Raw genomic sequence first — 26456 nt, 5'->3', positions numbered from 1 at the left:
AATCCGTAGGAGTCATCGCAGCAGATTCTTGCCACAGGCTGAGGATCTGGAGCCATCCCTCACAGTATGCCAGCACCAGACACGGTGCTTCTTCCCCTCTGCAGTCCTGGTCAGCCAAGAGCACTTCCGAACGGCCACAGCCTGTGCGGTACCTGCTGTAGTGTTCCAACGATATGGAAGTAAGGCCTGTGGGAAGGCACAGCTCCCTGCGCAGTGCAGTGACCCCACAGAAGTACGGCAAGCTGCCTGCCCCACAGGGTGTTCCCGCTCTCTACACCCATCAGGCACTGACAGACGTTCCCCTGGAGATGACAGATATATTCTTAGCGCAGATACACGAGCGTGCCCGTAAATCCCTACGAAGGATACACCCGAGCCCGGAGCCAAAGAGCCAGCGCGGGGGCTGTCGGCGGGATTCCAAACTCTGGCTCAGCCTTCACCTCAGCGGCGGCGGCGGCCACCAGCGCCTGCCCGCGGGCTCCTGTACCTGTTGAAGGCCTGGTTGTGAACGCGCCGGCCTCTCGCGGCCCGCCAAGCCGAGGTGAGCGCGGCGAGGGGCGGCACCGGGGCGGTACCGGGGAGGCACCGGGGCGGCACCGGGGCGGCACCGGGGAAGCACCGGGGCGGTACCGGAGGCACCGGGGCCGCCTCCTCAGCCACCTCCTCAGCCGCCGCTTCCCGCCGTCCGCGCACTCTCGCGGTGCCTGCGGAAGTCTCGCCTCGTGCTGCTCTTCTCGCGGGCTCAAGCTACCAAGATGGCGGCGGCGCCGGGCTGCTGAGCGGGACCCTGCGGCCGGGCGGGCTCCGGGCGCTGCTGGCGGGGGATGCGGACGGGACCGGGCGCGCCGCCGCGGCTCTGAGCGCATCGACACCCCCCGGGCTGGGCCGAGCCTTCTTGGCGGGCCCCCGCCGCTGGTGGGGCGGCCGCTGGCGATGACCGGAGAGAAGCTGCGCTCGCTGCGCAGGGACCATAAGCCCAGTAAGGAGGACGGGGACCTGCTGGCGCCCGGCGAAGAGGAGGCGGCCGCCGCGCCCGGGGGCATCTTCACCGGCGGCCGCGGGAGCAGTGGGAAGGGCGGCCGGGCCGGCGGCCACCGTATCTTCAGCAACCACCACCAACGGCTGCCGCTGAAGGGGGGCCCGGCAGCCGGCGGGACGGGCCCCTCTGCCGAGCCCGACAAGTGCCCGGCGCACTTCCCGGTGCACGAGTGCGTCTTCAAGGGGGACGTGAGGCGGCTCTCGGCCCTCATCCGCACCCAGGGCATCGGGCAGAAGGACAGTCACGGTGAGCGCCCGCCGGGCCGGGGTGCGGGGAGTGGCGGGTGGGGGAGCGGCCGCGCTGTGGGAGCTCCGCGGCCCCTTCCCGCTGCCCTGCCGGGTGTGGGGCCCCGGGGCCGGGCTGCGGAGGAGCGGGGCTGCACGGTTGGGAAGCATAGAGCCGTGGAATGGTTTGGGTTGAAGGGACCTTGAAGCTCATTCAGCTCCAATCCCTTGCCATGGGCAGGGACACCTTCCACTAGAGCAGCTTGCTCCAAGCCCCTGTGTCCTACCTGGCCTTGAGCACTGCCAGGGATGGGGCAGCCACAGCTTCTCTGGGCAAACCCCTGAGGTTTTGGCGATAGGAGGGAGCACAGTGTTAGCTTTTGTGACAGTGTAGTGGTGGGAGAGCTGCTTCTGACCGGCTCTGCCTCGTGTCCTGAAACCTACTCCATTTAACAACAAAGAAATACTATATTTTCCAGATGTCTGAAGTGTCACCTGTTTGGTTTTGGAGGTTCTGAGTCCCCCCAAAGTGTGGCTCCTTTGGCGTTGCTGGAATTTGCTTTGTTTTTTTCCCCGGGGTAAAACTCCAGAACTTCTTTTTTCCTCCTTAAGTGTTTTAGTTCAGGGGTTTGAAAGAGACAAAATCTTGTTCTCTGTTCTCCTCCAAGCTGGGTCTGGACATAGAAGTGGCAATAGCAGATACAGAAATACAATCCTCATGCTGCTCCCTAATGCATAAATATTTAGCTCACTAGATGATCCTTAAGGTCCCTTCCAACCCAAACCAGTCCATGATTCTATTTAAATCCTGCTAGGACATCTTAAAATAATATCAGAGAATCCCAGCCTGGTTTGGGTTGGAAGGGACCTTAAGGCTCATCCAGTTCCAACCCCCTGCTGCAGGCAGGGACATCTTCCACTAGAGCAGCTTGCTCCAAGCCCCTTCCATCCTGGCCTTGAACACTGCCAGAGATGTGGCATCTATATATTTAATTTGGGAAATATTTTACATTTAAAAATACTAAATCAACCTGTCAAGTCAGCTTAAGTTTCATGTTTTTCATCTGTAGGCTTCCTACCTATTTTAAGAGTAACATCATTGTGCTGAAGAATGCTAAGTTATCCTTTGTGTGGTGTCTGGGAAGTTGTGATTAAAGGGTGCAGTTATGTTCTGTTTCTGATTAAGAGATAAATGTTCCATTTGTTTTACTTAATTGTCTTATGTAAAAAAGAACATTAAGGTAGAACCCCCTTTGGGATTGGCAGAATGGGAAGAACAGCATAATTGGAAATTAAAAGCTATGTCCATGATAACTTTGGGCACTCTGAGACACAGACTAATGTATGTGGAGGAATACACAGCTCGGTTTCCTCAATCAAGGCAGGGAGGAGTATTTCTTCCAACTGTCATAACATTTTTCTGAGTATGTTGCTGTAAATATAGCTACGGATATATTTATCCTGTCATCTTCATTCCAAAGGCTGCAGCAAATACTGGGAGAATGAAAGCAGCAGACTGGGGAAGAAATTCTCTCACTTAGTGTATTCCTTCTGCTGACTTCTCCCCTACACCTCCTCCAGTTCCTTGTCAAGTAACTCATCATCACAAGTTTAACATCTTTACTTGATCCATCTTTGCTGCACTCTCCTCTTCAGTGTCTATCACAAACACTGATCCTATCCTTTTTTAATATATATATGCACCACATATATATATATACATTTCAAATGAAGATCTTTCTGCTTTCTCAGTAGCAGTGCTTTGGGGATTTCTGTCTCATTACCCTCCTCCAAGTTTTTATTTTAAGCATTTCTTTACTATTAAGCTTTCAGATAAACCCCAATAACAAACTTCTTAATGTCCTGACATACCAAAGGCCTGACTAGTATTTCCTTGTTATTGTTTTCCTTCTGTTTGAATCCATCTGTCACTTGTTTACATATCTGAATCATACGTTATTTGGGGTAGATATTATACTCAGAAATAAGCCTGAAGAATCCCAGTGCATGATAAGGAAGTGAGAGAGGGGAAAAAGAACTGCTCGTAACAGTGTTTATAATTCAGTCCCATTTTTAGCGTGGTTAAGTGCAGAAAAGCCAAGTTCTGTAGAGTGTTAAACTCTTGGTGTTCAGATAAAACAGCTGATGGTTGTGACTGTAAATGGTGTGCAGCCTCACTCACTCTAAATTGACCTCAAAAACCATTACTCATTGGAATGCCAGCATCATTGTTCCAAAACCAGTGAGTTTCTGGGGAGAAGCTTGTCTGTATCCCTTTCAGGTTACTTGTACTATAATATGCATTTAAGAACTTTAACACATATTCAAAATGAAACCATGTTGTATTTTGGAATAGCCAAATCATCTTGCTGAATTACTCTTGGAAAGCAGACTCGGCTTCTTTGTAGGTGTGCCAGATGCCTCACAAAAGGTTTAAAGGCTGCACACACATGCAGACAAGTGCTGTATTTTATGTGTCATTTTGTGCAAATGGGTTTTGTTTGCCTACCCTGGAATGCATGTGTAGGATTTCAGGCACTGTTGTATCACTGCTTTCTCAGAATAAGGCCCTGGAGGCTCAGTGACTCGGGGAGGGACGTGTACAAGCTCATTTCCCAAAGCTATAGATGTCGATGAAGTCGTCCTTAGATGGAAAGGAAACATGAGATTTGTTTATGTGGTGGCTCAAGCTGTTGCCAAAAGATAATGAATTTGATTGCAGCTGCTCAAGTATGTGCCCATTCACGTTCCAGTCGGTGTCTGCAAGTGATCGTATCAAACACGTTGTCATTATGATTAAATTGCACGGAAGTAATCAAAATGACACATCAGCCACTTCATTAGAGTGCCCTTTTTATTCCACCTCCAAGAGGTGAAGCACACAGTTATATCTTTGCACCCTCCTCTTCCTCTCCAGCAGCCGTCTTGTGTAAAGCTCCTTGTTTTTATGGAATCTAACATTGACTGTTGTGGCTTGGGCTGGGGTTCTTGGAAAACCTCATCCTGTGCAACTGGAAGAAGTGAAACTGCCCTTGCCACACTCTTGCCTGTCCTGCCAGAAATGCCTACCTGTGCTGTGCACTGGCTGGGAAAAATAGAGTGGTGTTAAAGCTCACCGTGTGTTTTCATCAGGCTCATTTTACCTAGAATGTTTCTCTGTGCTCTGGCTATGTCTAGAGGAGCCGCTGCTGTTCCTGCCGTGATCGAGCAACTAAACATCATTTGTGTTTTAGGATCCTGAGGTTGCAGTGCAATAGTATTCCACTGGAGTGGTTTCCTTTGAGCCCTGTAAGCACTGATCCTGATTAATTTATCAGTCTGGGACTTCATGCATCATGATGGTGGGTCTCTGTTTCAGCAGCTGCTGGAATTGGGTTTACACCTTCAGATCCCATCTCTCCCAAAGCAGTAGAAGTTAACTTGTCCCGTTGTGTCTGTGAGCCAGCCAGGTTTCTGGGATTAAATGTGTGGAATGTTTTTGGCTGCTGTGTGCTTGAACAGCTCTTCCCTTTCTCCTTCTGGGGGTGGGGGGAAGAACCTGAAGATTGCATGGAGACATTCTATGAGTTGAGGGATTCCTCAACTGTAATTTCTTATACAGCCTTGCACAGTTTAGGTGGCTTATTTTGATAAGTCAGAGTTCAATTTGCTGCTGATAAACCTCATTTTGTTTGGCCCAAAGAGCATCAAGACTTACCCAGATCTATCCGATGGATGATTAGCGGTGGAGCTGTGCAAAATGCCATTCGGCGTTTGCCTTTTGGGTGCCCCAAAGCTAGCAGTATGTCTTAGCTGTTGTTGAGACTGCTTTCTTTTGATCAGGGAGGTTCTCTTCTGAAGTAGCTGTGGAGTTTTGATGGAATAGAAATCTGTGTGAGATTACTGCGGTCTTACAGGGTTTGGTGTGCTTCGTGTGTGGTGTTAGACCACCCCATCCACAGTCCTGCCACCAGGCTCTCCAGAGCAGCCACATGCTGTTGTGTCCATGGCTGCTGAGCTTGGCTGGTCCAGATTGAGGGCTGTCTGGAGGGGAGTTTATCAGGGCAGTGAGAAGTTTCATCATATCCCTTTTCTGTGTGTTTCTCTTCCGGGCCCCCTTTTCTAAAGGAGCTTTCCTGGCTTACCTGTTATTGTGCTCCTCTCCCTTTGGTACCACAGCTAACCTCTTACGTTACCTCACTGTTGTTTGTTAAACCTTAGACTTCTTCCCAGGGACTCTCTGGCTGAAGACCAGCAAGCAGGATGTCACCTCTTTTCAGGTTCCTCATAAATAGCTTTTTATATTTCTATTCCTTCTGGAATTGACAGGTTCCACTTTCTGTACTTTATCAGTTATTGCACTGTCTGGTTTTCTGCCTGCTGCTCTTCCTCCCCCTCATCTGCTCTATCCAGATTTCTTGTCTAGTTTCTGAATTGCATACTTTGAAAGAACATTGAATCAAAGAAAAATCTATGCTGTAAGAGCTCTCTGGAGGTGGGCTAGTCCAGCCTGCTGCTCGAAGTAGAGATAACACTGGAGTTAGATCAGGTTGCTCAGAAGGAGATCTAGTCCAACCTCCTGCGCAAAGCAGAGATAACAGCTGAGTTAGATCAGGTTCCTCAGAACTGGGTCCAGAGGAGTTTTGAGATGATGTGTGCCATTGCACACCTGCGCTTTCTGCTTACGGGCTGAATGAGATCTGACAGAGTTCCCAGGAAAGCTGTCAGGGGCCTGGTTAGCTTTGGGTTTGGTGTTTTTTGCAATGGCAAGAAACACCATGCTGTCATAGCTGGTGGAGCTGTCTGGCTCTTTTCTATCCACCCTTTGAAATGTGGGGTGAGTTTTTAATTTTAAGGTATATTGATGTAAGAGAAAACTTAGTGCAGAGCTATTTTTATATATACATAGAATCCCAAACTGGTTTAGGTTGAAGGGACCTTAAAGCTCATCCAGTTCCAACCCCTGCCACGGGTACGACACCTTCCACTAGAGCAGCTTGCTCCAAGCCCCTGTGTCCAACCTGGCCTTGAACACTGCCAGGGATGGGGCAGCCACAGCTTCTCTGGGCACCCTGTGCCAGCGCCTCAGCACCCTCACAGGAAGAATTTACATAGGCAAGCACACATACACACACACACACACACACACACAAATATATATATGTATGCATGTGTATCGCCCATTGAAGTGCTTGATAAGGTGAGGAAGATGTTTACCCCTGGCTTCCATAATTTGAAGTTTCTGAGCACATGGTTTGGCTCCTTCTCAAGTCTGTTCCTCAATAACGTTATTCCAGTCACTTAACAAAGAGTGGCTGCATCCGGTATTCTGCATTGTGTCTTGGCTCAGAGATGTGATGAAATCTATTAATAGACAATTTGAGGTTAGCTCAGAGTGTGCATAATGAACTAGGCTGGAGCTGTTTGTGATGTTGCTAGTGACCCACAAGAATCATCGGTGCTTTGTGTTGAGTAGCTCATACAAAACCACTTGGAACCTGCCTTTGCTTGCCTATCTTGATCAGACATTTCATGATACTGTAGTATGCTGGCAGTTACTTCGTATAGAAGCCTCTCAGTTCTTGGATTGCATCTTTTAGGTGTATGGTACATCAGCCTTTACATGTAGCAAGTACTTACAGTTAACATGATACTGGAAAATAACGCTAAAATCAGTACATTTGCTGTAGTTGCAAATGACTGGTTTTCCAGTGATTTTTCTCTTAACTCCACTAAGAAAATATTTATATATTTAAACAGAGCAATGCAGTTAAATGCAAGCTACATCAGTAAAATGTGCCAGAATTCTGGTAGCATCACTGATCCAGAAAATCAACCCTCCGTACCTCACAGTGCATATTTAATAGCAGAAGTACAGAATGTGTCATATGCGTAGCCAGGAAAACAAGCTCGTGTTTGTAATATCTGCTGATAATCTCGGAAGCTTTCTTTGGAAACAAGGCACCAAAACAACCAAAAAGGGCTTTTGTAGGGAAGTTGCTGTTATTTCACAATCTGTCCAGTACTGTATTAGTGAAAATTTTGTATTAAAGCTATGAAAAAGTAATAAAATAGGCTCTTAAAATTTTAATCAGTGTCATATCTTTGAGTAGCTTTTAGCCTAGATATGTCATTCTTTGTAAGGTATCAGACTTTTCAGACCATGATAAGCATAGAGGTTTGTGTTATCTGTCTTGAAGATACAATTGGGCCTCTTTGGCTGGCTTAAGTTTCAAGATGTCACTCCAAAAATATCTCCCTTGGTCCATGAAATGTGTTTTGGATATATTTATTCTAACAAGTATAATCCAAATGCTTGCTCAGAAGAACGCAACTGCTTTGGTGTATTGTAGTGTATTCCGTGGATGGATCATGTAACAGGTTTCGTAACATGTTTGAGTTCTATATGCAGATACCTGAAGGAACTGCAATGGATTCATGGAGTTCAGCAAGTTCAAGAGCCTGCTCCTGAGTTGGGGCAATCCCCAGCACAGGCCCAGGCTGGAGGAAACTGGATGGAACATCCCTGAGGAGAAGGACTTGGGGGCATTGGTCAATGAGAAGCTCCCCATGATCTGACTTGAGCGTGTGCTTGAGCCCACACCCCCCCCCCCCCCCCCCCCATGCTGGGCTGCACCCCCAGAGCGTGAGCAGCAGCTCAGGGAGGGGATCCTGCCCCTCTGCTGTGCTCTGGGGAGACCCCCCCTGCAGCCCTGATCCAGCTCTGGGGCAGCAGCACAAGAGGGATGTGGAGCTGTTGGAGCGAGGCCAGAGGAGGCCATGGAGATGCTGCGAGGGCTGGAGCAGCTCTGCTCTGGAGCCAGGCTGAGAGAGCTGGGCTGGGGCAGCCTGGAGAAGAGAAGGCTCCTGAAGGGGAGACCTGAGAGCAGCTCCAGTGCCTGAAGGGGCTGCAGGAAAGCTGGAGAGGGGCTTGGGACAAGGGATGTAGGGACAGGCCAAGGGGAATGGCTTTAAGCTGCCAGAGGGGAGACTGAGATGAGCTCTTAGGCAGAAGCTCTTCCCTGGGAGGGTGCTGAGGCGCTGGCACAGGGTGCCCAGAGAAGCTGTGGCTGCCCAATCCCTGGCAGTGTTCAAGGGCAGGTTGGACACAGGGGCTTGGAGCAAGCTGCTCCAGTGGAAGGTGTCCCTGCCCGTGGCAGGGGTTGGAGCTGGAGGAGCTTTAAGGTCCCTTCCAACCCAAACCAGGCTGGGGATTCTATGACGTTGACTCTAACATCTTGCTATTTCATTATTTTAGGAAACACTCCGTTACACCTTGCTGTGATGCTGGGACATAAAGGTAAGTAAAATATGAATTTTGTTGGCTTTTAAATTATCTCAGAGATTTGGTGGCAGGAAGAAAAAAGTTTTTTTTTTTATTTTTCCTGCACATGATCTTGTGTTTCTGGTTGAAAGTTGAGGTTTTCTGAAAAGAAGCCACCACATGAATTTACAAGGGGAAAGTTGGAGACGAGGTTAGAGCTGTTCTTCAGGCCAAGATCCAGGAGCTTGGTAGTGAATGGAGTACAGTGGATAGGAGCTGTAGCTGTTGGACTCTCTGTGAGTCTAGAACAACAGTGGGTGGACCCAGCTCCTCTCTTCTTGCAGAGTTGGGAGGAAATTGGGAAATTTGGAACATGGTAGAAGATTGAGCAACAGCTCAAAGCTGGGGCGTGCAGCAGGGGCAAGCATCTGCACGCCTGCTTCCCCTTTCCTACACGAGCAGCTGAAGTGGAGGGATGTGCTCAGGATGTGTAGGCAGGGGACTTGATCCAGGCAGATCTCTATCTTACTCTGCAATTAATTCATGTGTGGAAGGGTTACTAATACCTGTTTGTGGGGTGATACCCTTTCTTTTAGTCAGTGCTGCTCTGGTTATTAGTGTCACTGTGTGTTGCTGATCTGCTCACTAGAGGTGTCTGATAACCCCATTTTGCTTTCCCAGTGAAGTGAATCAGACTAACATCCTCTAGAATAAAATGACTCTGTGAGTGGAAATGGAACCTCTCACCTGCATTTTGCATACTCTCTCACTCACTGGATTGGAATTCCTGACTCACTGCCTAGCTGTCCCTTCAGGTGTCAACCCCTGTAGGGGGCATGGGACAGGTACAGGGCTGTTGACTCTCCATGGCTCCCAGTTTTGCAAATTCCCTTCAAGGAGTTCTTTACAGCAGAATTTCAGAGCACAGGATTTATATTTCTACTTCAAGTAGGAAGTATAGATATAGACGCGTCTCAAGACTGGGAAGAACCCTGGAATATGATTGTTCAGTGTCTGTGGCAGTAAAATTTCACTGCTGCAGCAGGGATGGCTTGGTGTCATTCAGCCCTGCGAGTCCTGTGCCTGGGTATGTGGTACTGCTCCATGAGAGAGCTGCTGTGAACCAACACACCTGGCTGGTTTGGAGAGGGGAACAGGAACTGCAGTAAGTTGTCTTAGGATGTTTTGGAAACACCTATGAAGTGATCCAAGATAATTGAGAGTTAGAGCAGGAAGTGATTTTGAAGGAAGAAGGGAAGAGGTGGCATATGCAGAAGAAGAGGCAGTAGAGCTTGCTGGAATCTGCTGATACTAGCCCAGGCTGGGGTACTTTTAAAATGTCAGTAAAAAAAGGGAAGAAAAAGAAGCTATGCAAACACTTTTTGTGACAGCAGTGAGGCAAATATGTTTTACAAGTCACAGATAGGAGTTTTTTTCAGTGAAAAATGAGGCTTCATCAGAATTGCTATTTTCCAGTGAGGGTCCTATGCTAGAGGCTTGGATCACCAGAAGGAAATGGAGGCAGAAGCCTCTTTCATTTCTCAGCCATACATAAGGCATTTTTCTTTGTAAGGTACATTTTAGTTCTGTAACTACTCTGCGTTGCCAAGCAGTGGTGACCAGCAGTGTGCGTGTTTCAGGCTTTAGTTTGTCACGGTCATTAGGTGTAGAAGAGGTTGAGTGGTTTTGGTTAGAAGGTGATGAGCTGTCATGAAGGGACACATTCCATATAGCTACAACAGTATCATACCACATTAATGAATACAAACAATTCTGAGCCAAGATGCTTCTAATAAAACTGGTAGAAAAGCATTTGCCAACTTTAATTCAGTATGGCTGACTATTTATTCTGAGTCTCTCTTATGTTTTGGTTACTTTATGTAAAGGATAAAGAGCAATCTATTCAGTGCAGACAGGTTCCTTCAGTGAGCTATCCTCACGTAGAGCACAGCAAAGAGAGCCTTTCTTCCCTCTTCTCCTGTTCTCCTTGACTGCGTATTTTAGATTTCAGTTTGCAGTTCATCTCTTGGCCTCTTTCCATGTAGTCGGTCATCCTGTGGGTAAAGCCGTAAATCCCTTAGGATGCTTGTGGCAAGCCTCTGTCTAGTTTGCCTAGAGCAGGGCTGTTTGTGCACAGCATCCAGCACGATTCCTGCTTTTACTGTTTTGACTTCAAATCCTGCATAGTTGTTGATCACCAAGAGCCCCGAGTCCTTTCCTACCTCATTGGTCTGTCTCATTGATATTGAGAGTCAATTTTCTGTGTTTCCAGGTGATGCATATAGATTGTTCAGCTGTGTAGCAGTGTTATAGCTGGGGTTTTCTGAAGAGCAGGGTGAATTTACATCCTGTTTATTTAACTACAGTGTAACCTGGCTGGTAAGTGCAGGCTTATTTGCCTGCTCGCTGTGCAGTGCTGTTACTGCATTTGGCACTGTATTTAAGCAACCATAAAAATACGTCTCTGTTTGTGCTGACTGAGTAGTCAGGGCTTTTGTTTATTTACCACAGAAGATAGTATATTCACCAGTGAGGTATCTCTTCCTTCCTAAACACTGTGCTTGCTGGTGACTCATAACTGTTGCATCTGGAATGACTGGTATGGTTTCCTGTAACACCTATAGCAGGAGAATAATCCAGGAAGTTCCTCTATCCGTCCTGCCTGGCCATCCTATTCATAACGAGACATTTGTCCAGCCTGCAGCTCCAGCTTGTACTGCTCTGTCATTTGCAGATGGGTCAGGTTGATTTTAATGAGATGTGGTGAGGAAACTTTCTGTAGTTGGAAACTGAAGAACGGTTTCGTATGAAGACAGCTTATTCAAAACATGGAAACAACAAAAGCTTTCTGTGCTCCCTGATTTTAAGGACTGCTTGTTATTCCATCACCTTTTACCCATAGACAGAGAAGGGAAGGCAGGTTGAGCTGTGTCCCCGCTAGGAATGTGTGTGTGTGTGTGTGTGTGTGTGTGTGTGGCTTTGATGAGATGTGGAAGTTACTTTATCAGCACAGCATGTGCATGCTGAGTCTCAGGGTTAGCACTGGTGCTCGCTGTTACTGGTGATGCTGGTGAGAAATGGAGCACGTTGCAGGTGTGGAGCACAGGACTGTGAGCCGTGTGCTCCAGATACCCATGTTGTCAGTCCTGCAGTACCTGTTACTTGTGCAGCTGGTCATGCACATGCTCTGAGGCTTTCCTCGGTCAGTGAGCTTGTTTGCTCACTTCAGATGCCACAGGACGTCCCAGCGTGCAGTGATGTGTTAGTGCCACAGCTTCCTCTGCTACCCATGCGCATGCAGTTCTCAGGACTTGCCTAAGTCTACATCTCCATGCAGTTTTCTAGCAAACCAGTTTACCATTGACCTTTAGGTGAAGGGGGTTGAGATGGAGAGGAGGGGGAAGCATGTGCACAACTTCCATGTGTGGAAGACTTACGAAGTGTGTCTTGGTGCGTGGATTTGTACATTAAGTAGAGCTGATGCAATATTTTAGAAGCATTTGTTACATAGTTTTGTGTCTGTATATGCATCCAGGCATACAGCTTCATAAAAAGCAAAACACAAGAAGCAGAAGGGATGTTTCTTCAGTGGTTGTGTAATTGGTGGTTAATCACTAATTATATTTTTAGTGCCAGTGTTTACCAGGGAAGTGCTATAAATACATGAATGGGTTTTATTTGTCCATAGTTTGACTTGGGATCCAGATACGTACTTTGATAAACTGTTTTATATGTTGAATATCTTACTTTTGCTTTATTATCTTTTCCTTTATTATGAGTGATATTGCTACATCCTTGATGTTTATTGCAAATAATGATTACTGTTTTGTTACAGAATGTGCCCACTTGCTATTAGCCCATAATGCTCCAGTAAAGGTGAAAAATGCTCAGGGATGGAGCCCTCTTGCAGAAGCCATCAGCTATGGAGACAGACAAATGAGTAAGAGCCCCTGCTTCCCTATTAAGGCCTTATTCAGAACAGGAAAACAGGTTTTCAAGCTATGTTTTTTTTTAATAATATGCCTATTTTAGTTCTCTGAAGAGTTTATCTTAATATTTTCTCTATCTAAATATGATATGATAAGCTCTACCTACACATGTCCATTTCCTTGATAAGAAAGATACTGCATTAGGATACATAATGCTAAGTAAATATTTTGCTTGAAGTGATTGTAGAAACTATAAAACAGGATTCTGTATTTAAAATTGGAGTTACAAGATCAGAGTGGATTTTAGCTGTATAGGATCATCCAATTAGAACTGCTTCATGTGATCATACATATCAGTTATATGGAGATGTATATCAGATATATCAATTGGCAATGGGATATTGCTTTCATGTTGCATCTCAACAGGCCAGTGGGCAAATACAATGATTACTTACTCCAGATATAAAGTAGTAAAGAGAAAATTATTTTACTGCTGCTCACTAGTGGATGTTCATAGTATTATATATTCCCATGTCGCATAGCAGAAAACTCGGATCTATTACTATATTAATGCACTAGTTTGTAATATACTACCAACATTCTGCATGTCAGCTCCTCACTACTAAAGAACTTCCTCAGTGAAGTAGATGTCATGCAGTCTATAGACTCACATTCAATAACACATGTATATCACATGTTTAGTAATGTGCATGTCAGAGACCTGTTCAAGGTCTTCAGTGATGTTCTGTCTTGACATGATTGTATTCTTGTCATTCTAAGTAATTACTGAGTCTTTTCTTCCTGTTTTAATCAGAGAAGGCTGTGTATAATTACTGTAACTTGAGGTTAATTTCTCTGAAGTCTGATGAAATGTTACCTTTGCATTGTTTTTCCTTTTAGATGTCAAATAATGACACCAACCTTTCATAAACCAACAAATAAATGGAACAGATTTACCTGATAGTTAATTTCTATTTAGTTTCAGCACTCCTAAGGAAGCTCAAACAGCAGTCCAGGGAAAGTGTTGAAGAAAAGCGACCTCGATTATTAAAAGCCCTGAAAGAGGTAAGTTCAAGGCAGTTGTGCTGACAAAACAGATCGTAGAATCACAGAGTGGTTTGGGTTGGAAAGGACCTTAGAGCTCCTCCAATTCCAACCCCTGCCACAGGCAGGGACACCTTCCACTAGAGCAGGTTGCTGAAAGCCTTCTCAGATTCTAAAAGTTCCAGTAAAAGGTTTGTGTAGGACAGACCTCTGGTCTTTGCAATCCAAAAGTTAAAGGCTGTATTCTTAATCTGTATTTATTTAATTAGATTTTTAGGCTCTCCAAAATCTTTTGTTTGTGTGAATAATGCCACCAAGAAATCTGGAGAGAGACTTTTTACAGGTGTTTATTTCCCTTTAGGTGGGGTGAGCTGCTCCTGCCTACTCATGGTAAAATACGAATGGGTTTATAGAAAACCAGCTGTTTGTCTTAAGTTAATGAACCCATGCCTCTTAAAAGTTAAGTGAAACTGCATCTGTGATATGCTCTGTAAATATGCTCTGCCGGTTTCATTGATCCAAGAAAAAACCAAACCTGCTGTCTGTCTAGGAGTGAAAAGCTTTCAGTTTTTGTGTAAGAGCAGGCAGAAAGCAGATGCAGCCTTAATCAAACAGCTCTGCCATTCCTTATTCCTGCTGGAGCAAGGCCTGTTCTGGAGTTGCATGGAGTGCAATTATGTGGCTACCTCAGTGTACTACCAACATTTGCTAATTTTAATCAAGTCACCCCTTCCTTTGTTTTTGCTTTGCATACAGTGTAAAGGAGTTGGCTGGCAGGTGTTTATGGAGATAGAGCTTTTATATAATGAATTAAGCATGTTTCCAGAAGGCAGATTGAGATTTGCCTATGTGAATGCTCCTAGCTAATACTTGGCTCATTAATATAAGCCAGAACTTGTAATTCCATAGGGTTCAATGTGATCAATCAAAGCAAGCAGAGGTCCATAGGTCTTTTTCTAAACACATATTTACAATAAATCTTTTACAATCCACTACTTAATAGCTGTGTAAACGATTATTTTTTTAAAAGGGTGGTTCAAATGAGTTGTGAAATGTTAGCATTGATTCTAGTCTAGCTAGAGCTTCAGAAATGCTTAAATTCGGTATCAGTTCAAATAGTAACGTTAGAGAAAGTTTTCTTTGTCAGCAAAGCCCAGTTTCTGCCTGTCTGTCAGCAGATTTTATACTTGTCATTTAGCCTGAAAAACTTGTTAATATGTTGTTCTTTTCATCTCAGCTAGGTGACTTCTATCTAGAGCTTCACTGGGATTTTCAAAGTTGGGGTAAGCAACTGCATATTCCCTTCACAGGGAGATAGTGTAATCAGTCTTCAGCACACTTGTTCTCTCAAGCTGAAATTATCAATTGGTGTTGGAAAGTTCACCATTCAGTACTCAAGATCTAAATTACAAGGAAAAGAGGACAGCTCTCTTTTTGAGCTATTTTTGCTTAGTTGTATTTTTGCTTATTCACTTTTGGAGCTGAATTTTGTTCTGTACTTCAGTGACACAGTGTGGGGGGGACAAGCTGCTGTTTACTTTAAGAAATGGATTATTAGAAAAGTGAAATATCTGTATCTGGTTGATTTGTGTCACTACAGAGCATTGGTTTGAACAATTTAATTGAGTTGAGGCATTTAATTTCCTGAACTTAGCCTGTACTGTGAATGGTGACTGTCAGTTAAGTGGAGCTGTGTGGTATGTTCTTCAAGCCTGAGCTTCACCTTAATACTTCTTTTATGTGACTGTATAACCTTCCACCTCCTCTTATTTGAGTAGAAAAATAGAAATAAATGAGCAAAAATGTAAGGAGAGCTGCAGTCTCATGTGTCCGCCTTGTAATTCTATATGGCCTCTTGGTTCCACCAGTGCTTTTGTCTTTGCTTGGTGTTTTAGTGCATTGGGGTTTTTTTTCCTGCTTATGGGTGTTCAGCTTTAATGGCAGCTGGGCTTTCAGTTGGAACAATATAGTAAATAAACTATCAAATCCTAGAATTAAGGTTTCAAACTGCTAGAAGACGAGTTATTGGGATTTATAAATGATTTAGCTGTGCCTGAGGACACTTTAAATTATATCCTGATGCTGAAAGCAGCCTGTACAATTACAAATCGGTTTTGCAGTTATTGAGTAGAAGTAACCCTGGTATTAGTATTGAATAGAAATAACCCTGGTATTAGTAAGTTATATCTGTATTGAGATCATAATGGAAAATGGGTGCAATATATTAAAATGAAAAGAGAGATTCAAAGTGATGCATAGTTTTAATAGAAATACATTGCAGAGGAACCTCAGTGTCTTGATTATGTTCTCTCTTCCTACCTTCAGTGCCTTTACTTTCCCGAATTCTGCCTTCTGATGCATGTAAAATACACAAACAAGGTATAAATATCAGGTAAGTCTGATTTAACGGTGTGTGTTGTCTGAGTCAGAAACATCTGTGTGCCAGTGAAAATGCTGGATTCCACTGTGGACTGAACGAAGTCACTGAGGAGCATGCAAATGTTGGTGAAACAGCCTTGTGTGTGCACACTGGTGGCTAGAGCCAGGAAGTGGTTTGAACTTCAGACTGTCTCTTCCCCCCCACATTGGTCTGAGTTTAACTTCAGTTCCTGAGTCACTTAAAATGGAAAAGAAAAGCAGTTGAGCTGTATAAGGCTTTATCTACCAGACATGACAATGACAAGTTGAAAAATAGGAATTTGGTGGTTTTAATAAAATTTCAAATAAATGAGCTTTCAGTATTTTGTGGAGAACAGGAGAACAGTTGCTACTCCTGTCTCTGTAGTAAAATACTTAATGTGACAGATTCACAAGGTCAAGCGAGTGTTTCCAGGAGTCTGTCCATGTTCTGCTCCTTCAACTTGCTTGGTTTGGGCATTTGGATTTAAGTGTCTTTTGTGGCTTTTTCTTTAGGTTCCAAAATCTAAAATAGACAACCCCCCAGTAGTATGGTTCAGAAGATTTAATCTGTAGAAGACCTTGTGCTGTTAAAGCTGTTAGCACAGGTGTGGGAACTGATTTTTTTAGGTCAGATTTGAGTCTGAGCCCATTTTCTCCTCATTTCTGTGTGCTATGAGACTGTTTCTGTGAGACTGGCATTGAGCAGAAATAGCTGCAGATTATTGAAATCAGAGGTCAATATAGGATGACTGTTAAGCAGTCACCCCTTAGACCTGAAGTGGTCACTGAATTCAGGTTCTTCAACCATCTTTGTTAAAGAAGTAGATATTCTAGCAATAATAGATATGAATTGCTAGAGAGGTCCTTGTCCTTGCCTCCCATCTTCTAGTTATTCAGGTCAGCAGAAGCATTTCTTTTGTGTTGGTGAGGGGGAAAAGTAGAAATAGCAACTAAAATAAGTCAAAGAAAAACCCAGTCTGTTTCTTAGTCCTCTTTGTAATTTGGGTCATGTCTTAATATTGTTACTCACATCAGTGGCTGCTGCTTGCAGAATAGAGTGCTGCTCACATGGAGTAGTTGTATTTCTCAATGTGTAGCACTGGCTACATAAATAATGTCACTTCCACATGCTGGCAGTTTGGGAATAAAGTCTTCTGAAGAAGATGTTACCTTTCCCTCTGAAGTTGGCATAGTAATAGTTTGGAATGCATTTATAATGGTAGAGATGTGATAATGTGGAACTTATTGTTAATAGCAATTTGATTTCTGCATCCAGGCTTCACTTAGGAAATGTATTAAAACTTAGGCTTTGGTGTGTTTGGTTGTGATTAAACAAATCAAAATGCTTCTGCTTGAAAACTGAATTTAGGAGTGTATTTGAGTGTTCATGGGTCCCTGTGTTGGTGTATTTTCACAGGCTGGACACAACTCTCATAGATTTTACCGACATGAAGTGCCAACGAGGGGATTTAAGCTTCATTTTTAATGGTGATGCCGCACCCTCTGAATCTTTTGTAGTTTTAGACAATGAACAAAAAGTTTACCAGCGAATACATCACGAGGTAAAGTCCTGTGTGAGCAGAGAGTGTGAAATAGCTCAAGTTTTAATTTCATTTCAGAAATCTTATTAAACAAAATGTGCCTCTCAGAAAGACCCCAACAAGCTCCAAGGAAATGCAAACAGTTGTTATAAGTTCAGCTGTGTAGGTGACATGAGAGTTTGCTGTGATAAACAGTGCTCTTGAATGCAAACTTTGAAATGAGGAAAAAGCTGGAATGTAAACCTTTTGGAATAATCTGTTACCATTCTGGGCAGGCAAATCTGTTTTAAGTTATGATGTGTGCTACTTTTAATCTTTCCAGTGGGCTCCCTAGAGGGGTCCCCAGGTGGGTTTTCAAACTTCCTTGCCAATGCTTGGCATCTGTTCCATCACCCTGTGCCCAACTGAGTTGCTAACAAGCACAAGGACATGACTCCTTGGACCCCTTGTATTTTAGTCAAGGTTTTAATTTACAGCTTTACCAACCAGTTACGTATGTAAATGGATCTTTGCATGTAGGAAGAGGCTGCTGAGCTTCTGGATAAATCACTTGAATGCTTTATTTCATGGAATCTTAGAATGGCTGGTGTTGGAAGGGAGCTTAAAGCTCATCCAGTTCCAGCCCCCTGCCATGGACAGGGACACCTTCCACTAGAGCAGCTTGCTCCAAGCCCCTGTGTCCAACCTGGCCTTGAACACTGCCAGGGATGGGGCAGCCACAGCTTCTCTGGGCACCCTGTGCCAGCGCCTCAGCACCCTCACAGGGAAGAGCTTCTGCCTAAGAGCTCATCTCAGTCTCCCCTCTCGCAGTTTTTTATTTTCATTAATACTTAAGATGAAACTATTGGTAACCATTTGGCCTAGAAAAGTTTGAAAATTCAGGAAACACTGGTTCTGGGAGATGTTCCAAGTGAAGAGATTTATTGATTTACTGCTAACTTCTTTTCTTCTATAAAAAATGTTAAAAAAGAGTAATCACCATTATTAAGTTCTGTTCATATTTGGGAATTTTTCTTCTAGGAATCTGAGATGGAAACAGAAGAGGAGGTTGACATTTTGATGAGCAGTGATATTTACTCAGCAACATTATCAACAAAATCCATCACCTTCACGCGTGCCCAAACGGGATGGCTGTTTCGAGAAGACAAAACAGTAAGCAGACAGAAAACTTCACAGGCTGCATTACTGGGGACAAAATAGTGCAGACAGCCTTATGATAAAAATTACTTCATTGTAGGAGTATGAGGCCTCTGCACATTCATTCCGGGGTGTGCAGTGAGGAGTCTATGCTTTCCTGTGTCAAAGTAGCAGGGAGATGGGAGCTTTGAGGGTAGTTTCCTTTGGGTGTTCCTTTCTGTGTTATCCATCTGTCTGAGATCTGAGTTCTCAGCTGTGAAGAAATTGAAATGGCCACTGTGGTACCTTCTTGAGTAGGAAATTATTATCTTGTGACTACGAAGTAATTTGGTTTCATCTCCATATGTTCAGGTAGTGCCATTCCTCACGGATTTTCATCTGAGCTAGTGCTGCACAACTTTCTTCCTTTTGGATACCAAATCCATATTCTGCACCTGTAAATTATCCTTCAACACAGCTTGCTGCTGAAGGGAGTTTCAGTCACATTCCCCTTGGCCACTCTTAAATTGTTAAGCAGTCCTTTCTGTCTTAAAATTGCCATTGGTACAAAATACCTGCTCATGATGGCATTCTTGTGTTTGTGCTGTCCAGACCTTGCTGGGATTGTCCACTCACAGTTCATGTGGTTGGTTGTGTGAATGACAGCATTTCAGTCCTGAAGTTATTGCACTGATGTGCAATTATTTTGGTATACAAGAATTTAAATGGTTTTATTTTATCCCTGTGAGTCACTAATGTCCAATTCCTTTCCTGCAGGAAAGAGTAGGAAACTTTTTGGCAGATTTCTACTTGGTTAATGGACTTGTATTAGAATCAAGGAAAAGAAGAGAACATCTCAGTGAGGAGGATATTCTTCGAAATAAAGCTATTATGGAGAGCCTCAGTAAAGGTGGCAACTTGATGGAGCAAAATTTTGAGGTATAATCAAGTAATTCTTCACAGTATGTGTATTTGTGCATAGGAGAATAATCCTTCACTCCATTTAGCAGAATCTCTAGATAATGGTTTATTCCATTTTGATTCACTGAATTTATAATAACAAATCCAACTTACAAGTATAACCATGGTGATACATTAATGAATTATCCTCATTAGTGCACACATTCAGGAATGTCTGTGATTATATTGGATATTTCAGTCTTAATTTGGCTCTTAGTAAAAAATGATGGGTTTGGCTGTGGCAGATCACTTTAACTTCTTTTAGGGGAAATGTTTATGGTTCAGACTCCCTTTCTGCTTTGCTTTCAATCATGGTTTTCTTTAGCTTCATTAAAACGGAGCTAAGCATGTTATTATCGCCATGAAATCAAGAGCTATTCAGAATGAGCCAGACGTCATCTGGGAACGTGCATTTTAAAATGGACTTATTTATGTCTGTATTAGCTTGTCCTTTGTTACTTGTCATTGACACTTGAATTGACTGATTAACTGATGTATTAAACCAGCCAACATCTATGTAAAATACAATTTGAGGCCAAATACCTAAATGGAGACTATGAGAGTGAGAGCAGGCGATTGAAAAGCCCAGTGAAGCATCAGCCACAGACTGGATAGACTATATTGCTGTTCTGTGTAGAGTGGAAGAGCAGTTGTATCTTTTGAATGGCAAAATTGTAAGAGCATGTAAGGAAAGATAAAGAGTTAAGACCTGTTTTTCTGAACAGCCTGTCAGACGGCAGTCCCTTACTCCTCCATCACCCAATACAATTACATGGGAAGAGTACATATCTGCTGAAAATGGAAAGTGAGTATTACTGCTTCATTGGCACTAATGTCCATAGACACTGTTAGAGTATTGGGTTAGGGTTGTGGGGTTTGGGGTTGGTTTGTTGTTATCTATATTCTGTTTACATTATGTATTTATATTCTATTTATATTATGTCCCTGGGTTAGCTAATCCTGAGCACAGAGACAGGCAGGGCAGCAGATGGGTTGAGAGCAGCCCTGAGGAGAAGGGCTCCCCAAGACCTTCAGTGTGAGCTTGAGCCCAGAACTCCCCCATGTGCTGGGCTGCACCCCCAGAGCGTGAGCAGCAGCTCAGGGAGGGGATCCTGCCCCTCTGCTGCATGAAGGGGAGACCTTGGAGCAGCTTCAGTGCCTAAAGGGGCTCCGGGAAACCTGGAGAGGGGCTTTGGACAAGGGCCTTTAGGGACAGGATAAGGGGAATGGCTTTAACCTGCCAGAGGGAAGATTGACATGGATCTGTTGTGGGGTTTTGGGGGTTTTAACTAGTTTAATTTTTAATATATTTGAGATGGAATGAGTATTCAAGCAGAATAAATAGGCTGTGCTTGAACAGCTCTTGCTACTGGGGCAGAAATATGTATGCAAGATTTTGCTTTCTTTAATAATCTGAAGGGAGTTTAATGGGGAAAACAGGTTTCTAGCTACTATAAAGCAAAAGAGGAAAACATTGGTTATGTTGTTTGTTACCTGTCCTGTAGCAGTCATGTGTTTTCCAGTATTGCCTTGCAGTGCTTGTAGAGTAACTTTTTTTTTCTGAGATTGTGTTGCATTTTAGGCTGAAATAAAATTACCCTTTTTCTACTCCAGCCTGATTCTTTGTTCACATACAGCCTGTTTGAATTCACACCTGAAGTCAGCTGTATGTGTTTCTGGGTATCTGCCATGTCTTTCTTTAGGGCTTACGAATGTAATGTTCATGAGGAATTATATGAAGATTTTTAAGTCATTCTACACACTGCTTTTGTCTTGTCTCCTGGTTTAGCAGAGCTCACAGTAACCTGAATTAAGGTGGTTACTGACTATTCTTTACTGTGCCCAGCTTTTACTTTTAAGGTATTTCCTTTAGTGAAGGGATTCTTTACTGATATTTTCAAACCTGAGTCTGTCTTCTTTCGTTTAAAACTGAGGTTTCATCGAGAGGAAAACTGACTTTGGCTTTCTCCCCTCCCCTTACAGAGCTCCTCATCTGGGTAGGGAGCTGGTGTGCAAAGAAAGCAAGAAAACCTTTAAAGCCACGATAGCTATGAGCCAGGAATTTCCCTTAGGAATTGAATCGTAAGTCAAACTAAGTGGCCGTGAATGTTACTAATGTGTAGGAAATGTTTTAATGTGTTTATGAACTGCAGAATCCTTCATATCTTCAGATAAGGAAAATGGCTTAAATCATAGGAGTGAAGTCATGCTGCTAAGCAAATACACTGCTAAATTAGAGACCTCAGTGCTGGGGTGCCTGTTATTAGAAGAGCTGAGCGCTTATCTTGCTTAATACCAAACCAGAGAGGTTTGACCTGTACTGTTTGACATGTACCTGTAGGACTGAGTCCAGGGGAGGCCATGGGGATGCTGCGAGGGCTGGAGCAGCTCTGCTCTGGAGCCAGGCTGAGAGAGCTGGGCTGGGGCAGCCTGGAGAAGAGAAGGCTCCTGAAGGGGAGACCTGAGAGCAGCTCCAGTGCCTAAAGGGGCTGCAGGAAAGCTGGAGAGGGGCTTTGGGCAAGGACCTGTAGGGCCAGGCCAAGGGGAATGGCTTTAACCTGCCAGAGGTTGAGGAGACTGAGCTGAGCTCTTAGGCAGAAGCTCTTCCCTGTGAGGGTGCTGAGGCGCTGGCACAGGGTGCCCAGAGAAGCTGTGGCTGCCCCATCCCTGGCAGTGTTCAAGGCCAGGTTGGACACAGGGGCTTGGAGCAAGCTGCTCTAGTGGAAGGGGTCCCTGCCCGTGGCAGGGGTTGGAGCTGGAGGAGCTTTAAGGTCCCTTTACCCCAAACTGTTTTGTGACTAATGTCACGATACTGATGTGCCTGTGTGTACAGAATTGTGGAGTGTATTTGCCTGTAACAAGTCTTAGCCCAGAGTTACATCCTCTTCTCTAGAGGGAAAGCTGTGAAACAGGAATTTATAATGAAATCTGGTTTTCTTTTCAGATTGTTGAATGTTTTAGAAGTAATTGCACCCTTCAAGCACTTTAACAAACTTAGGGAATTTGTTCAAATGAAGCTTCCACCAGGCTTCCCTGTAAAATTAGGTAAGATAACTACAACAGCTCTGGCTTTCTATTTCCAAATGGGTGTATTTATTCATACAGTACATTCACAACTCCCGTTGAGTTTTGGAAAAGAACTCTGACATAAGAACTTTGTTGCTGTAGACTTCAGGAGGAAGAGTTAAGTTTGTGGAAGTAACATCAGGTAGGAAATGTGCAGCTGAAAGGTGAATCTAGTCCTAGTCAGGAAGAGAGCTTGGTTATTTACCTTTTCCTTATGTTTGCTCTAAGAGTGATGCAGATTTGGTTAATTGTCCTTGCGTTAAAAGCTGATCTGTCATGAGTTAAGCATTTTGAAGCATTTTCATGTTTCTTTTTCGTCAGGGATTACTGATGATTACTGACTTTTTCACTTACAAAAATAGAGGAAACTATTACACTTCTAACCAATGGAAATATGTAAAGCAGTTTAGTCATGGTATAGATTATCACAGCATAAGCTGCCAGGAAGTAATAAGTGTAACACCTTTCTAAGTGTGACAGGATTTCTGTCATCCCTGTAAGCTGTTCAGGCTCAACAAGCCTGAACAGACTCTTCTGCTCCTATCCCATTTGCACAGCTCTGTTTATTGAGGATTGAATTTTTGCTGTGCTCATAAAGTTAGTGTCTGGGCAGGACCAGTTTTATTGAGGATAACTCAAGTGTTCAAGGTCAGTCCAGATTGGAAAAGGGTGGTATTGTCAAAGCAAACATGGGAAAAGTTCATCTTTTCATGTGTGTTTGCTCAAGGGAAGCCTACCTGTGGCAAGGTTATCTTAGAGGCAGATATCCTCTATCTTAACAGATTAATCTGTGTGTTCACAGCACCTTGGTTTCCATGTCAGTCTGCAGCAGGAAATGAAGTTCACTGGATTTATATTACTAAGAGTTCCTGGAAGGATGTGTTGAGATGGGTATTGTTTCTCTGCTCAGGGTATCTGGGTATATTCTGAAGTAACTTCCTTTAAACCCCTTTGTTAAAGAGCTTTGAACACCAGACAAGCTTCCATGTCTCCACCAAGTCTGAAGTTACAAATCCCTGAGTAACAGAGGGTGCTTATTGGCAGGGTTGCATTTCTTTGCCCTTCACTGTACCGTTTTGCTTCCTGTCCAGATATTCCTGTATTTCCCACCATCACAGCCACTGTGACTTTTCAGGAGTTCCGTTACGATGAATTTGATGAATCCATCTTCACTATTCCTGATGACTACAAGGAGGACCCCAGCCGTTTCCCTGATCTCTAACTAAACTGGAAGGTGAATGGGGAATACCAATACCAGCGTACCACAGTGAAAGCAAAAGGCTGCAAAAAGAGCCCACAGCTAGAGCTAGAAAAAGTGGGTCGTGAAGGAAGGGATAAACTTAATAACCCAGAAGAAAAGGGAACATGTATCAAATGACTGATGTACTGTACTCACTATAATGGGCGTCTAATGTAGTTCCTGATTTCCAGCAAGTCTCCTGACGTGTCGTTCACACTTGTCTCCGCGCAGGTCTGCAGCGTGGCGGTGCCACCCCGATGGCCCTGGGGACACTGAGCAGCTGTGAGGACTATCATTTGTTTTTAAATTTTATACATTTCTTGGTGATACAAAAAGCACTCTCGGACCATTAGCGTACAGGCTGACGTGTCTTAGCCCGATATTAGCCCTCTGCATCATCCCACCGTGCTTACGACTGACCATATTGTATTCTTTCAAGCTTTGTTTTCATGGATTGTAAACTACGTATCACAATGTATAGTTCAGTAATCTGAATGTTAGCTGAACGTATATTAGAAGGAATGCTCTTTCTGTAGAGGAATGAACCAAATGGTAACCATTAAACAGTTGGGTTTTCACACTGCAATACACTTCAGAGATAGCGTTTGCTCTGCAGGGAATAAGGTACCTCCTTAGCACCTTAGTGCGGTCCATTGTGGTGCTATCCATGTCTCTGAACCCTTTGTTTCTTCACTGACCTTTCTTGTGTTGGCTTCATGATCAACTTCATCATGCTGGCTTGGACATCCCTGCTGTGCCCATGCTGCTGTGCTGATGAATGTGCTCGGGGGGTGGGGGGGTTGTTAGCTACAGATTGTCACCTTTTTCCTTCTCTTTTCACATCCACGTAGGAGACTTGCTCCATAATGGTTGAGATCATTTCGTGTCTGTGTTCAGCAGCCACTTGGAACCATGGGGTGCATAGAAAGAGTTACTGGAACAGTACACTTGAGCATTAAACCTTCATACAAGAAGTTGTTTCTCTTGAGGTTAGTTTAATTGTAGTGCACATCGAATAGGGCTCACGTTGGAAGACTTCATTTGCAGATGCTTAGGATGTTTCCAGGTTTAATTTCCTTTCTCTTGATGTTTTGTAGGTAGGTGCTTCAGTACTCTGGCCTCTTGAGCTCATTCTCATTCCAAGTGGTTCCAGTCTCCTAATTTGACAATAATCCAGCTTTTTCGTTTTGTTAGAAAGAACTTGTGCAAAAGGCTAATGGTGCTATTTGTTTGTATTGAGACATTGAAAGTGCTGTGGTGTAATTGTACAAAACTGTAAATATTTCCAAAATTATATTCTTTGTGCACTGTAGTTAAAACTTTTTTCTGGAAGTCATAGAGTCAAGTATCAAACTTCATATCAGAGAGCTCCAGCCATGCTTCGTAGAGGTACCTGACCTAACTAACCATGCAGGTCATGAGTGGAGGTGTCTCATTGCAGGGCAATAGGAGCTGGCTTGTGAGGTCCATCGACAGGACAGGGAACACCCATCCCAAGCAGATGTTCCTTCAAAGCTTGTGGCCTCCATCTGCGTAGAACCCAAAGAGGCAGCGCTAGGGAAGTGCAGGATCCACCTTAGGTGGAGTCCCAGGGAATCGCTGTCTGCGGAGCACAGATGAGCTGAGAATGGAAACAGAGGCTGAGCCTCTTGCAGCGTCACTGGGAACCTGCAGGTTGGACGGGGGGGGTAACGCTGTGACCCATGCACTGGAGTTCAAAATCGGGTGGAAAATAGGGGGGGGAAGCAAAGGGAAATGCAGGATTGCGGCGCCTCCTGACGTACTGTACCGGCAGCGGGTGTTGAGCATTCGGTAGGAATGACGGAACTTGTTCTTCCAAGTAATGATGAATTCCTGAGGTGTTCACATCCGTGCTATAACCCAGTGCCCCCCGTGGGCCCCTGCGGGCTTCAGCCGCGCTCACTGGGAGCGGCCAGGCTGCGACACGGACACTGAGGGACCCCGTCAGGGCTCGGTGGCAGTGGGGCTGCAGCCTGGGTTCTGCTGGGGCTCGCCCCGTGCAGGGTCGTGCTGGGTGACACCAGTGGGAGCAGCACGGGAGCACCGAGCTGCTCTGCAGTGGCAGCAGAGGGAGGCTTCTCCATGAGGTCAGTGTCAGAAATCCTGTTCTTGGGCTGCAGGGGAGGGAGCAGGCATTTCGTGTGACTTTGGTTGTTCCAAACGGCCACGCAGAGCTGGCTGGCAGAGGAGGGAGCGTTCCGAGCTGGCGCTGTGCAGGTGATGCAGTGACGGCCGCGGCCTGGGCTCTAGAATAAGAACAAAGCTCTTTGTGCAGCCCCACGAGAGGAGGGTTCTGTGTGCGTCCCTTCTGCCTCGAACACCCCATGGCCCCAGGTGGAGCAGGAGGTGGTGTCTGAGCCCGAGCCGCTGCACTGTGGGAATGGTTTCTGTGCCAGCCTGCCTGCAGGTTTGGAGGTTTTGACCTTCCCGATCACACCATGAATAACTTTGGTACCTTTTCGGATCTGCAGACACTTTTTGCAGTGGTTGCTCTGTTTCCTAGGGCTCGCTCTGACGTGGAGTGAGAGCAGGCACAGAGCTGGGTGGCTGCAGCCTTTAGGTTATTACGGTGTGCATCCCCTGCTGCTGCTTCCCCTCCTGCTGTAGCAGTCTGACTCCAGGCACGTTGTGCT

The 26456-nt window shown here is 44.7% G+C and overlaps 1 protein-coding gene across 1 annotated transcript; it reads left to right on the top strand.

Moving 5' to 3' along the window:
- The first annotated feature begins 696 nt into the window (after window positions 1-696).
- On the top strand, window positions 697-25114 carry ANKRD13C (ankyrin repeat domain 13C). Its single transcript, XM_057397200.1, has 13 exons — window positions 697-1285; window positions 8501-8542; window positions 12342-12446; window positions 13415-13500; window positions 14717-14762; window positions 15805-15871; window positions 17297-17441; window positions 18441-18572; window positions 19314-19475; window positions 20222-20301; window positions 21480-21578; window positions 22441-22541; window positions 23654-25114. Exons 1-13 carry the CDS (start codon window positions 934-936, stop codon window positions 23782-23784), a joined length of 1548 nt encoding a protein of 515 aa, XP_057253183.1. The 5' UTR covers window positions 697-933; the 3' UTR covers window positions 23785-25114.
- The last annotated feature ends 1342 nt before the right edge of the window (window positions 25115-26456 follow it).

Source organism: Pezoporus wallicus, unplaced genomic scaffold, assembly GCF_028554395.1.
Source record: "Pezoporus wallicus isolate ANWC-B61680 ecotype Strahan unplaced genomic scaffold, APGP_CSIRO_Pwel_v1 contig_13313, whole genome shotgun sequence".
NCBI classification, from domain to species: Eukaryota; Metazoa; Chordata; class Aves; order Psittaciformes; family Psittacidae; genus Pezoporus; species Pezoporus wallicus.
This window is presented reverse-complemented; position numbering and strand designations above follow the sequence as displayed.